The sequence below is a fragment of the Microcaecilia unicolor genome, chromosome 6, assembly GCF_901765095.1.
Source record: "Microcaecilia unicolor chromosome 6, aMicUni1.1, whole genome shotgun sequence".
Lineage (NCBI taxonomy): Eukaryota > Metazoa > Chordata > Amphibia > Gymnophiona > Siphonopidae > Microcaecilia > Microcaecilia unicolor.
The window spans coordinates 264,335,783-264,349,622 of record NC_044036.1 but is presented as its reverse complement, the minus strand read 5'-3'; the positions used below and the strand labels follow the sequence as shown (position 1 = coordinate 264,349,622).

General features: G+C 43.4%; 1 protein-coding gene across 3 annotated transcripts in view; it reads right to left on the bottom strand.

The window, feature by feature from the left end:
• RABGAP1 (RAB GTPase activating protein 1) overlaps positions 1–13,840 on the bottom strand; it is a 495,691-nt gene that overhangs the window by 13,734 nt on the left and 468,117 nt on the right. For all 3 annotated transcript variants that reach the window (XM_030207329.1, XM_030207330.1, XM_030207332.1), the window contains 4 exons: positions 11,813–11,941; positions 6,847–6,939; positions 4,894–5,004; positions 4,249–4,353 (listed from right to left, as the gene is read on the bottom strand). In XM_030207329.1, coding sequence (XP_030063189.1) covers positions 4,249–4,353; positions 4,894–5,004; positions 6,847–6,939; positions 11,813–11,941 — 438 coding nt within the window. The remainder of the gene's footprint in view (positions 1–4,248; positions 4,354–4,893; positions 5,005–6,846; positions 6,940–11,812; positions 11,942–13,840) is intronic.

Sequence of the window (13,840 nt, the reverse complement as noted above, 5' to 3'; positions counted from 1 at the left end):
CTCTCATAAGAAAGCGACAGTAGTAGATGTTTTTGCAAAATAATTTAGTAACTGGAATAAATGAAAACACTGAGAAGCCACCTCCTCACTGCATTTGGATTGCCTTGTGGAGGGCACATAAGTAACTTGGTGTTCTAAAAAGTTCATGATAGTTTGCTTGTCCTTTGGGAGACGTAGCCTAGGGGTGGGCAACCTCAGTCCTCGAGTGCCGCAACTCAGTCGGGTTTTCAGGATTTCCCCAATGAGTATGCATACCCAACCACTAGACTACTAAATATATGTTATAACTTTCAAAATATTTTACTCTTTATTTTCAATTTTTAAATTACTAACTACACACTCACTCACACACAATTAATCTCACATCAAATATTCAAACAAGTGGTATATTGGGGAAACCACTCGGAAGATTAAGACACGAATTGCACAACATCTTAGCAATGGATCCACAGAAGCTTAGCTGAAATTGGGTGGCGGGGGGAAGAGGGGTTGGTGGTTGAGAGGCTAGGATAGGGGAGGGCAGACTTATACGGGGTCTGTGCCAGAGCCGGTGATGGGAGGCGGGACTGGTGGTTGGGAGGCGGGAAATACTGCTGGACAGACTTATACGGTCTGTGCCCTGAAAAAGACAGGTACAAATCAAGGTAAGGTATACACATATGAGTTTATCGTGGGCAGACTAGATGGACCGTGCAGGTCTTTTTCTGCCGTCATCTACTATGTTACAATATTAGACTTCAGAAAATTGACACTCTGTTAGTCTCTCATTGGTTACGATCATGTCATACTGTTGAGGATCTAAAATTTGTGGTGCTAGTCTGTTGGAAAGGGGAGGGGAGGAACTGTGAAAGAGAGCTGATTAGGAGAGAACAAAGAATGATATTTAATTGGCGAACGGTGGAGCCCTTAGGTTTAAATAAAGAGGTGGATTGGCCACTATTGATGACGTTATAAAAGGATAAGAAGAACAGATGCAGGTTTATTAAAACCGATGTGAGCTGTTATAGCGTATATGGAGGGCAACCTTGGTGTACCAGTTATAAGAAGCTGTTAAAGGTTTTGTTTATGATTTTTTGGATTTAATGTAATTTAAGATATTTGGGATGTACGATATTTGGAGTAATTGTTGATATTCTGTAGTAGGTCTCCTGAGGAAGGAAACTGAAACACGGCCAGTGTTGAGACCGGATGGATGCTTGTTATAATGTCTGAGTGAACTATATTCAGACAGTGCTCTGTGAAAAGAGGGGATGTGAGCAGCGAAGATTCCATATCTGTTGCTGTTTAAAGTTTTTTCAACATCTGAACTGGATTGAGCTAACCAGGATTGGACTATAGACTTGGTGCAGAATACGTGGATGTCAAACATATTGAAGATCGCATTGTTGGATTAACCATGGTGTTCACACAGCAGGGAAGATTTGCAGATTACAGCTTGTGAAAGAGACATTTATGGACTTGGCTGTTCAATGTTTGAATATTTGATGTGAGATTAATTGTGTGTGAGTGTGTAGTTAGTAATTTAAAAATTAAAAATAAAGAGTAAAATATTTTGAAAGTTATAACATATATGTAGTAGTCTAGTGGTTGGGTATTTAATACAGGATGACTAACTAATATGAAGTGAAACCCTTGTAATGGTATTAACAATGAGTATGCATGAAATCTATTTGCATACAAGAAGGCAGTGCATGCAAATAGATCTCATGCATATTCATGGCTGAAATCCTGAAAATTCGACTGGATTGTGGCCCTCGAGGACCGAGGTTGCCCACCCCTGGGTTAGAGCAATGGGCTGAGAAGCAGGGAAGCCAGGCTTTGAATCTTTCTGCCATGGACATTTGTTATGATCATCGGCAAGTCACTATCTTCCACTGTCACAGGTACCCGCCTAGGACATATTTTACTTGAACCCTTAGCATCACTGTACACTTTTGTTTTAAGGTAGTGGCACCGACATTATGGAATCAACAACCCAGACTTATACAGTTTGTGCCGGGGCTGGTGGTTGGGCGGCGGGGATAATGCTGGGCAGACTTATACGGTCTGTGCCAGAGCTGGTGGTGGGAGGCGGGGTTGGTGGTTGGGAGGCGGGGATAGGGCTGGTCAGACTTACACGGTCTGTGCCCTGAAGAGGACAGTACAAATAAAAAAGTAGCACATATGAATTTATCTTCTTGGGCAGACTGGATGGACCGTGCAGGTCTTTTTCTGCTGTCATCTACTATGTTACTATGTTCATGCTGAGACTTCATTCAAAAAGGTTAAGGAGAGGGTTAAAACATATTACTTGAATGGATCTGGCTCCATTGCCACTTGAGCAATCTCTTCCTTTGTTCCTCCTTACATCCTGTATCTTAGCCTATATGTATTTGCTCTACTTGTTTTAGAAGGTAGTATTATCTACTCCTTTTTTTCCCCCTCGTTTGTTCCTATGATTTGTAAACCATTTAGATATCTTATTTTGATTAGTATAAAAAATAAAGATGATTAACCTATAGATACGAGCTACATCCATCCAACAGAACTTTAAAAATAAAAAATATCAACTAAGCCAACCATGGTGGTGCTGTATTTGCCACCATGAGCAATTTACTGTACTCACATTATGAGCAATACAGCAGGAGTAGCTGAAAAACCTGGCAAATGGAAAGAAAAATGATGGATGCTGAGCTGGAGAGGAAACACTGCATGTGGTGAATACAGCAAAGTAGTCTGCGCTTCTCACTGGAAGATCAGGAAGAACATAAGAATGCAAACAAGCTTAGTTGTATCATCTGATAGATGGGTGGCAGACATCATGCATGGAACTAGCTGACTCAGTATTAATCCAAGCTCATTTCTCTCCTCCATGTCTAAGTAATTACCTATCTCCTACAATTACCAATGATTACGGTCAAGGCAGACATATATTAAAGTGATCAGTATATTACTTCTTTCTAAAAGACAGAGCAAACAACTGGATAAACAACTCCTGCTTATTAGCAAATTTTAGTTTTCAATTTCTTGCAGTGATGCTTTCAATATACCACGGTAAGCATTTAAGTTATGTGGAGGGGCATTTTCGATATGATGTTGAAGTCCGACTTTGGATGTTTTGCAAAAAACATCCAAAATCTAAATAGAAAAGAAGGTCATTTTCAAAAAAGAAAAACGTCTTACCTTTTCTTTCAAAAATATTGTTTTGAACAAGGTTTTGTGATTTAAATGTTTTGTTTTTTTGGTCCATTTTCAACCCCACCCCCACCCCAAAAAAAGACCAAGTGCAAAACACACAAAATCAAGCCATTAGGATGTAGAAGGAGCCAGCATTTTTAGTAGACTGGTCCCCCTGACATCCCAGGACAGCAATAGGCACCCCAGGGGGCACTGCAGTGGACTTCATAAAATGCTCCCAGGTACACATCTCACTGTTGCTCCCTTACCTTGTCTGCTGAGCCACCCAAAACCCACTCAAAACCCACTACCCCCAAATGTACACCACTACCGGGGCACCTATATGTGGGTACACTGGGTTTCTGGTGAGTTTTGGAGAGCTCACAGTTTTCTCCACAAGTGTAACAGGTAGGGGGAGGTAGGAGCTTGGGTCCACCTGTCTTCAGTGCACTGCACCCACCACTAGACTACTCCAGGGACCTGCATGCTGTTCTAATGGACCTGAGTATAACATCTGAGGCTGGCAAGTAACGTTTTTCATCACATTTTTTGTGAGTGGGAGGGAGTTAGTGACCACTGGGAGAATAAGGGGAGGTCATCCCTGATTCCCTCCAGTGGTCATCTGGCTATTTAAGGCACCTTTTTGTGCCTTATTAGTTATAAAAACAGGTCTAGCTCAAAATGTCTTAGTTTTAGTCCTGGACAGTTTTGTTCTATTATGGCTGAAAAATGTCTAAGTTTTAGGAACGCCCAAGTCCCGGCCTGAGCACGCCTCTGACATGCACCCTTGAGATTTGGACGCATTTCTGACGGACTTCATAGAAAAATGTCTAAAAATAGGTTTTGAAAATACTTATTTGGACGTTTTTGTGAGAAAAACATCCAAATGCTGCTTTATGCCACTTTTTACAAGTTTTTCTGTTTTGAAAATGAGCCCAATGGTGTACAGACTTATCATACCAATGACTAATGCTGCTCTTTTCTAACAGTGCTAATTTAAGAAAAGAGAATCAACTCTCATTCACTGATCTCAGCAAACCACTTTCCCATTAAATACCAAATGGATGCATATGTGGCAATGAAGCATATTACCTGAGCAGATTCTTCTTCCAGCCTCCTCTTTTCTTCTTCTGCATCAATCAGCTTCTGTTTGGTCATTAGCAGTTCCTTATTCAGTGCATCAGCCTTTTCTTCAGCCTGAAAAGTATCAAAGGATGTGTGCAAGTGAGACTTTGAAAACTAAACAGCTTCAGAGAGAGTTAACTGAGGACAAGGTAGGCTACGTTGCTACTATTCTTTGCTATACTGTATAGCTATACAGCGCAGATACCTGGCCAATAATGAAAACTCTTCAAAATAGAGCAGTTTGAAATGTTTGAATCACACAGCTTAAAAAGAATCCTACATGCCAAGTGGCAAAATAAGGTTAAACTAAAGCAATAAGACGAACAAGTAAACAGTTGCCAGTTAATAACACAACAACGGCGACTCAGATGGTTTGGACACCTACAAAATGGCTGTACAGTGCATACCAAGGCAAGCCATGAGCCGAAAACCAGAAGGGAAAAGAGGTCCAGGAATCCAAAACAGATGTGACATCAAACAGTTGCAAAGGACCTCAATGAGATGGGTATCAACTGGTCAGAAGCAGTTGATGAAACACAAGAAACACAAGCGTGTCTGATTATGTGCTGACTAGCTCAAGAAGATATAAATAAGAAACATCATAATACTTACATTATCTAAATCTTTTCGCAATGCAATCTTGCTGGTAACCAGTTCATGTGCAAGATCATCATTTTCTTGCTCAAGCCTCATGTTTGCTTCTTGCAGACGCCTGTTTTCACGCTAAACAAAAAGTGAAATGTGATAAAATCCATAAAATTTCAACTGTTCAGATGCTTTTCCACGTCAAGCATATGTTGTACCATAATTACTTCTACCAATGTGCTCTCCAACATCTTAAATGAAATAAGGAAAGAAACTGGTTTGTTAACTAAACTTCACATATTTAACAGCTTCAAAAATTCCTATTTTTAGTTAACTATCTTAAGCCCTGTCTGTGAAGTTACAAAGTTAATTAGATTAACTAGTAACTATATAAAGTATGTAGCTAATAAAACCAGAGTACAGTTCTTGTTTTTAATAGATGACTTCCAATGAACTCCAGCAACATGAAAAGCACTAGACCGAGAATACATATAAGTACATAAGTATTGCCATACTGGGACAGACCGAAGGTCCATCAAGCCCAGCATTCTGTTTCTAACAGTGTCCAATCCAGGTCACAAGTACCTGGCAAGATCCCCAAAAAAGTACAATACCTAGAGACTGAGGTGCATCACGCATTTACAGCAGCATTGCAAACTGCCCTAACACTACAGACTGAAGCACAACATTGATTTACAGCAGCAGCAGTGCAAGCTTCCCTACCACGAGAGACTGAAGCACATCATTTACTTATAGTAATTCAAGCTTCCCTAATACTAGAGATTGAAGCGCATCACTCATTTACAGCGGCAGTGCAAACTTCCCTAATACTAGAGACTGAAGCGCATCACTCATTTACAGCGGCAGTGCAAACTTCCCTAATACTAGAGACTGAAGCGCATCACTCATTTACAGTGGCAGTGCAAACTTCCCTAATACTAGAGATTGAAGCGCATCACTCATTTACAGCGGCAGTGCAAACTTCCCTAATACTAGAGACTGAAGCGCATCACTCATTTACAGCGGCAGTGCAAACTTCCCTAATACTAGAGACTGAAGCGCATCACTCATTTACAGTGGCAGTGCAAGCTTCCCTAATATAGAGACTGAAGCGCATCACTCATTTACAGTGGCAGTGCAAACTTCCCTAATACTAGAGATTGAAGCGCATCACTCATTTACAGCGGCAGTGCAAACTTCCCTAATACTAGAGACTGAAGCGCATCACTCATTTACAGCAGCAGTGCAAGCTTCCCTACCACGAGAGACTGAAGCACATCATTTACTTATAGTAATTCAAGCTTCCCTAATACTAGAGATTGAAGTGCATCACTCATTTACAGCGGCAGTGCTAACTTCCCTAATACTAGAGACTGAAGCGCATCACTCATTTACAGTGGCAGTGCAAGCTTCCCTAATACTAGAGACTGAAGCGCATCACTCATTTACAGTGGCAGTGCACGCTTCCCTAATACTACAGACTGAAGCGTATCATTTATCTACAGCAGCAGCAGCGCAAGCTTCCCTAACACTACAGACCGAAGTGCATTATTATTATTTTTTTTGCAGCAGTGCAAGCTTCCCTAATGCTACATACAGAAGCGATTCATTCATTTAGCGCAGCAGCACAAGCTTTCCTAACACTACAGAGTGAAGCGCATCATTTATCTACAGCAGCAGTGCAAGCTACCTTTCTTCCTTTACTGCGATGATGTGCCTCAGCCTTATGGGACCATCTCGAGGGGTGAGAATGCAGTTCACCATGAGGTTCTAGTATGCCAGTTCATGTCTGTGACATGAAAACCTATCCAAGGGGCAGCCAAACTTAAGACACCTATGGCTACTATGCAGAAATAACTTTGACACCGTTGATCCTGGCCAAATTTTTCCAAGATCTAGCTGAAAACCTCTGTCTGAACCATGATGGAAGGTATTTACTATACCACATATATATATAAATGAAAATTAATCAAGAAATACCTCAAACCTCTCTACAGGATCCTCCTGTTGGGCTTGCTGTTCTCTCATGGTATGATATTCTTTTTCAAATTTCTTCAACTTTTTCTGGCTAATCTGGATAAACAAAAGTGTAACATTTCAGAAATCTAACATGCATAATCTATACTTCTCACAATGTTACTACAGAAGCTCTTAGTCTCCATGTGTATTACAGATATATTATTAGTGTCTAGTATAAGAGCTAGAATATTATAGCTGTTATATTATCCAGGGTTATTACCAAACGTGGACACCACTGGAGCCAGCAAGTGTAATCAAAGCAGTTCTCTGGATTCACCAAAAGTGTCACCTCAAGTCTTAAATAACCCAGCAGTACTGGTAAAGCTTTTATATGAGAATAAAGCTGGTAGGTAAAACAAAAATCAGTAAAATCATCACTTAACATTTGGATTCACAGCTTCTTCATATTTTAGTGCATATTAGCACCAGAAAGGTCTTGCTGCACATCTCCTAATATTATAAATATATATTTCCTGGGGTACGGATACATACTGAGCACAAAATATAAGAAATCAGGTATATAAGGCAAAAAGGAAAGAAAATTTAAAAATAGGTTAGAGACATCTGCAAACCCAAACTAATATGTAAACAAATTTTGTATCAGCACTACTGTTTAAACAAGTCTCATGCTTGTTCTATATAATAATTTGCACCTCCGTCTGGATGCCTAGGTTCGTAACACACTTCCCATTGGTCCGCCCTGGCAATGATATCAGAGGGCGGACCAATACGAAGTGAGAGGGAAAGGAAGCCAGCACCAGCCAGCCACACAACGTTCGAGGTGAGTACACAATCGGCCCCCTCTCTCCCCCCCCCCCCCGTCCTCCCTCCAAGTTCAAGGCCCCCCTCTCCTCCTCCCCCCTCTCCAACGAGTTGCAGCCCCCCTCTCCAAGTTTCACGCCCCCGTGCCTTCCTCCCTCTCTCTGTCTCCCCTCCGACTGCAAGCACGACCTGTCCTGTTGCAGCCCCTCACCTTCCTGCGTGCCAGCTGTAATTTAAAAATTCTAACCCCGAGGGGTCCGGCGTCCGCAGTGAAGGCGAGCGGCACTTCAACCTGCTTTCCCATCTGTCTCAGCTCTGCCTCTGATCCCGCCCTTCCAGAAACAGGAAATGAGGGCGGGACCAGAGGCAGAGCTGAGACAGATGGGAAGGCAGGCTGAAGTGCCGCTCGCCTTCACTGTGGACACCGGACCCCGAGGTTAGAATTTTTAAATTACAGCCGGCATGCAGGAAGGCAAGGGGCTGCCGCAAGACAGGTCATGCTTACAGTCGGAGGGGAGATAGAGAGAGGGAGGGAGGTGTGGGGGTCTGGAACTCGGAGGGGGGGGGGACGCCGAATTTGGAGGGAAGGGGAGGGGGTCGGTCCTGCAACTCGAAGGGGAGAGGGTCCTGGAACTTGAAGGGCAGGGGAAGGGAGGGAGGGGGTCCTGGAATTCGAAGGGGCGGTGGCCCCCTGGAACTCAAAGGGGAGGGGTGGCCCCTGTAACTTGAAGGGGAGGGGGCCCTGTAACTCGAAGGGGAGGGGGGCAAGGGGTCCTGTAACTTGAAGGGGAGGGGGCGGACCTGTAACTCAAAGGGGAGGGGGCGGGATCCTGGAACTCGAAGGGGAGGGGGGCCTGGAACTTGGAGGAGATGGAGGGAGGGAAGGATGAAGGGGGGCATGGAATTCGGAGGGGAGGGCGGCTGGAACTCGGAGGAGAGAGGGAGGTAGGGAGGGGGGCATGGAACTTTGCTAGCACCCGTTTCATTTCTCTACGAAACAGGCCTCTGTTACTAGTGTTCTATAATAGGTAGGCACTTCTGAGATGAACAAGGCAGTCTGCAAGTAAGAAAATTGAGGGTTAGGCTCCCCCCAGTGGCCAGCAGTTAAAAAGCATTTTTGGAATACTTTTATTAAGTTGGTAAAAACTTATTTTTTTCCTTTTAAATAAAACCCCCACCTAAATGTTTTGTAGAATATTTGGAAGAAACTGTTGTATATTCTGGAATATATTTTGAATATAGTGCATACATGAGCACAGTACACCAGTTGAAGATAATGTTGGTGCAATCATGGTGGCTCTGAAATAATGAGCAAGGAGAGCTGGCTTTTAGTACAAGACTCTCCAGCACATAAAATGTATTATTCTAGTTTTGCGGACACAAAATTATTATGAAAACTGGCCTGGTGGCTTCTGCTTTTATATTGCAAGGGGGGGGGGGGGGGGATATGGGATATATGTGAATTAGAAGACAGAATCACTCCAATCACAATCATTTGGTTTCTTTTCTGGCATAAATGGACAGAACTGGATCTGCCCCAGGTGGGTGGTAGAATATGACAGTGGGAGGGGTGGGAAGGAGAGCAGCAGTGCAGCTCTGGCACACACGAGAGCCTTCCCTTTGTTGGGCCTGTTTTCCTCCCTACATCCTTGGTGCTGGCCCTGAAAATATAGAGCAATGGGCAGGCCTTGTAAGCACAGACCTGCACTGAAGTGCTGGTTTGTACAGTCCTCTCTGAGGCAGACTTCCTGTCAGAGGGGAAGCAGGACACTGTAGCACTTCAGCATACAGAACATGTACAGCACTCTAGCTTATCTAAGCTGGCTTGGAAAAAGGTAGGGGGGGCATTAGTAGCTGCCCAGAAAAGGGGGTGGGGGAAATTTGATCTTGGCAACCTCAGCAAGGGTAAAGAGGGTTAGAGGAGATGCTAGCCACATGAGGGGGGGGGGGGGGGGGGGGGGGAGAGTTGCTGGCAACCTGGGGCGCATAAGAAAGGGAAGGGGAGATGCTGAATTAAAGCGAGAGGGGAGGGGGTGGTAGGGCCTTCAGCCACTGGTGGGTGAGGGGGGGGGGGGGAGGAACAACTGAAGGTTTGCCTAGGGCAACCAACATTCATGGCTGGCCCCACAGGTGGATTCTCTACTATAAGAGTGAATCATGAAAGTGAGAGAGCATTAAAACTATATACTAACAGATCTGAGCCTGGGGTGTAAAAACTGAACCAGTCTGGATTAATCACCAGGCTATGCTCACATGGACTATAAAGGAAAACCAAAATTCGTGTTTTAAAATCTTGATTATACAAATAGATTTGGTGCCAAAAGAAGAGTTTGCACAATTCACATTACAGTAGATTCCACTGTAAGATAAGGAATCTTCTTTTTTCCATGGAAAAGATCAGAGAGGCATCCATTTGGACAGAGAAACAGATTCATTAACGAATGGATGGCTAGCTGTCACCCTACTGGGTCATCAAGTCCAGTACCTCTGTTTCTGACACTGGCCAATCTAGATGACAAAAACCAGGCAGGTCCCAAAAAGTAGACAGTTTCCATGCTACTTACCCCCAGGGATAAACAGTGGCTTTCCCCAAGTATAACTTAATAATGGTTTATGGACTATTCCTTCAGGAATTTGTCACAATCATTTGCTCTGGCATAAGGGTGTGGGCTTAAATGAGGCATGGAGGCGCTTAGCAAGTCACTCATGCAAGCAGGAGCCCTGCCTATGATCAACAGAGAGGAAAGAGACAGAGAGAGTTAAAGGGAAATGGACATAGCAACGCTTGCCTACTAGGCAAACTAGGCAGCTGCCTATGGCAGCAACAGCACTTGGTCTCCAGGTTCCCCCTCTGTCCTTCCCAAGGTGTTCAGCACTTACCTCCCCTTCCTCCAGGGCGGCAACACAGCAGTCGGCAGCTATAGAAAATACATGGAGGCCAGTGTGAAGCCTCGAGCATCCACGCATGCTCAAGGTCTGCTGGCTTCCATCCCTTCTGAAACAGGAAGTTCAGAGGGGGATAGGAAGCGTCAGAGCTTCAAGCACATGTGGATGCTCAAGTCTCCACATTGGCCAAGATACATGCTCTAAAGTTGCCAACTGCTGCATCGCATGCCCTGGAGGAAGGGAGGTAAGTCCTGAACATCTTATAGGTCTGAGGGGGAGGGGGGGAAGGTGGAGGGAGGAAAAAAATAGATATTAGAGCCCAGGGGATGGGGTTGTAATAGAAAGATGCTAGAGACCAAGGCGGGAAGAAAGTAGGCAAGAAGAGAGAGATGCTGGACAATGTGTGTGAGTGGGGTGTGGGGTGGGGGCTTTAGCCAGCCTTTGGTGGTAGCTGGGGGAGGGAGGCACACAGATGAAGGTTTGCCTAGGGTGTCAGATATCCTTGGGCAAACCATGACAGACAGAACAGACAACAGGAGAAGAGTATGTATGCTAGAAGTAAATGTGTCAGTGATTCATGGGAGACTAGAAGAATAGCAAAGAAATGGAATAAAATAAAATAGGGAAAGGGGGTAAAAACAAGTAAGGAAAACCAGTGAGATGGACAAAGAAGAAAATGGTGGGGGAAAAAAGCAGCCTGAAAGGAAATCTACCAGATGCCTATAACATATGTTCAAAATAAGTTAATACAGCTGATAAAAACAAGTCTATGAAATAAAACCAGATATTTCTTTTACATCCCAGATATGCACAACTTCACACAAAGACCTCAGACTTGTGCATTCTTAGAAAATGACTCCACATATTGAGGAAATCAACCAAAGGGAACAGATAGCTGCCATTTTCTTTACTCCCTCAATGAAACAAAGGTCAATCCATTAGTAAAAGGCTGCAGCATTACAGGGTGGCAGAGCACTGAAAGACTGGCTTCAGCTAATAGCTAAATAAAGAGCTCCTGCCAAGCTTCACTTCTTTTTGAACTTGACAAACTAAATTTAATACAATGAACAGACTGATTTGTAAACCTCAAAAGGCCCCTTTGATTATTATAGCCTCATAAAGGACATTTAGTTCATGTTTAAAACAGAGCAATTTGCATCACTGGGTTTTCTTGCAATTTGTCTTTTTTGTATTACATTAACCACTTACACTTTCTAGCACTGCCAAAAAGAAGGAAACGGAGATAACATAAAAGGGCAGGGGAGGTCACTATCTTTACCTTCATATTGCAAGCTAACTCCATCAACTTTTTGGCATTTTCTTCTGAACGATACCTCTTGGGGAGCTGTACACGGAAGAACTTTAAGGCCCCTTCAAAGTCTGTCAGCAGCAGGTCATCCTTAGAGGTCTAAAGGACAGAAACAGAAAATGAAGGCAGATATAGACCATGTGGTCTATCAAATTTGCCAACCCATGCCATCCATTATCCCTTCCTCTCTCAAGATCCTATGTACCAGTTGCATAACCAGAAAGAAATTTTTGGATAGGTCAGTGGGTAGGTTGGGTGGGCATGTATTTCCTCTTCCCTTATTCCCCCTTCCTCCTCCACATGAACTTTAAAAATTAAATTCTTTAGCTGATGAACATCCCCAGCCCCACCAGCTCAAGACATCCACAGTCCGCTGATCCATGTTTAGAAAAGTACAGCAGTCAAAGGCAGTGCTCTGAACCGCTGATGCCAGCACTACAAGCATGCTCAGTTCTCACGCATGAACTGAATATGTAAGTATGTCCACGGTGCCAGTGTTAGCGGTTTGGAGCATCACTGATGACACAGTTTTCTCCCAGAGGGGTTCAGCGGTCTGCGGATGTCCTCAGCCAATGGGCCTTGGAGATCCCCATCAACTACATGAATGGTGCGTCTAAGGTTGCCAGCTTTTTGAAAAATGAAAAACCCGGCACCTGCCACTGCCCTGCTCCACCACTGTTCTGTCCCTTGTCACACCCCATCCCGCTCCTGGCAAATCACTGCAGTGAGGGCAGCAATACAGGATTCAGCACCTCAAGGACAAATTGAGAGCTGAGAAGGGATAGTACAACAGCTTGCACTCTTCAGCCCCAAATGAGTCACAGTTTCCTCCACCTTTCCTTAATATACATATGCTTCCTCCCTAAGAGTATTAAATCCAAACATATAGCCTGCATTCACAGAACTACTTGGCCTTTCCCCCAACAATTGTTACAGAGCAAAGCTAGGATATTTCCCCATAAAACATGCTGTACAAAAAAAAAAGTATTTGTTTCTAATACAATCTCAGTAACAGCAACATAAACCCTATCAGCATATTGTGCGTAATAAAAAACTGTACAAAATTTCACTCAGGACCTACAGCAAATCTACCAGTCTGGCATAACTTTCAGAACTCACATAACAAGGACCATACCTATGGAAAGGCAGCGCTGTAAATATGCAGTGGACCCTAGAGAACATCAGTACAGGTATTAGAAAAACTGAAGCAGCCAGATTAGTACAGATCCTTACGCAGAAACTTCACGCTGAATATCTGGATTTTGGTCATTCATAGAGAACACAGACAGACCCTCACCAAATACAAATTGTGACCATGCGCTAACAGAAATATGTAGAAAAATATTCAACTGAACCCCCCCCCCCCAAAAAAAAAAAAAAAAAAAAAAACAGACTCTTGCCTGCAGGAAACAACATAAAACCAAAAATATTTTTCCCCTGTACTACTATAAAGATAGCAGATGTAGATTGTACACCGCCTTGATCTGCACGGTAGCAAAGGTGGTATAGAAAGTGTGAATAAACTATAAACTAGATGTCAGGGACAGCACTTTGGGGGGGGGGGGGGGGGGGGAAGCAGTTGAAACCAGGTCAATTGCTCCAAGCCTGCCTGAAGCTGAAGAACGCACAGCCTGTTAACAAGCTTTGCGGTCCCTCCCAAATTTCTGCCTTGATCCTGACTTTGTACATTCCAAAAAGTGACACAGTCCAATCACTAAACAGAAAATAAAATTCTTCTTTCCAAGTTTATTTAAAATTTGATATACTGCTCATAAAGCAATCTGAGCAGTTAATAATGATTTTAAAAGAAAAGAACATAATCATAGACGGGAAAGAAGGAAATCAAAAGCACAGACATAACACATTAGCAGATGAAGGGGAGCCCACAAGCGTGCCTGCCGGGCACAGCGAATCAGGGAACAAACAAAAAAGAAAAAAATCAGCTACCAAAGGCTGTTTCTTAAAAAAGGGATGTTTCTAAATGCACATTTAATGGCA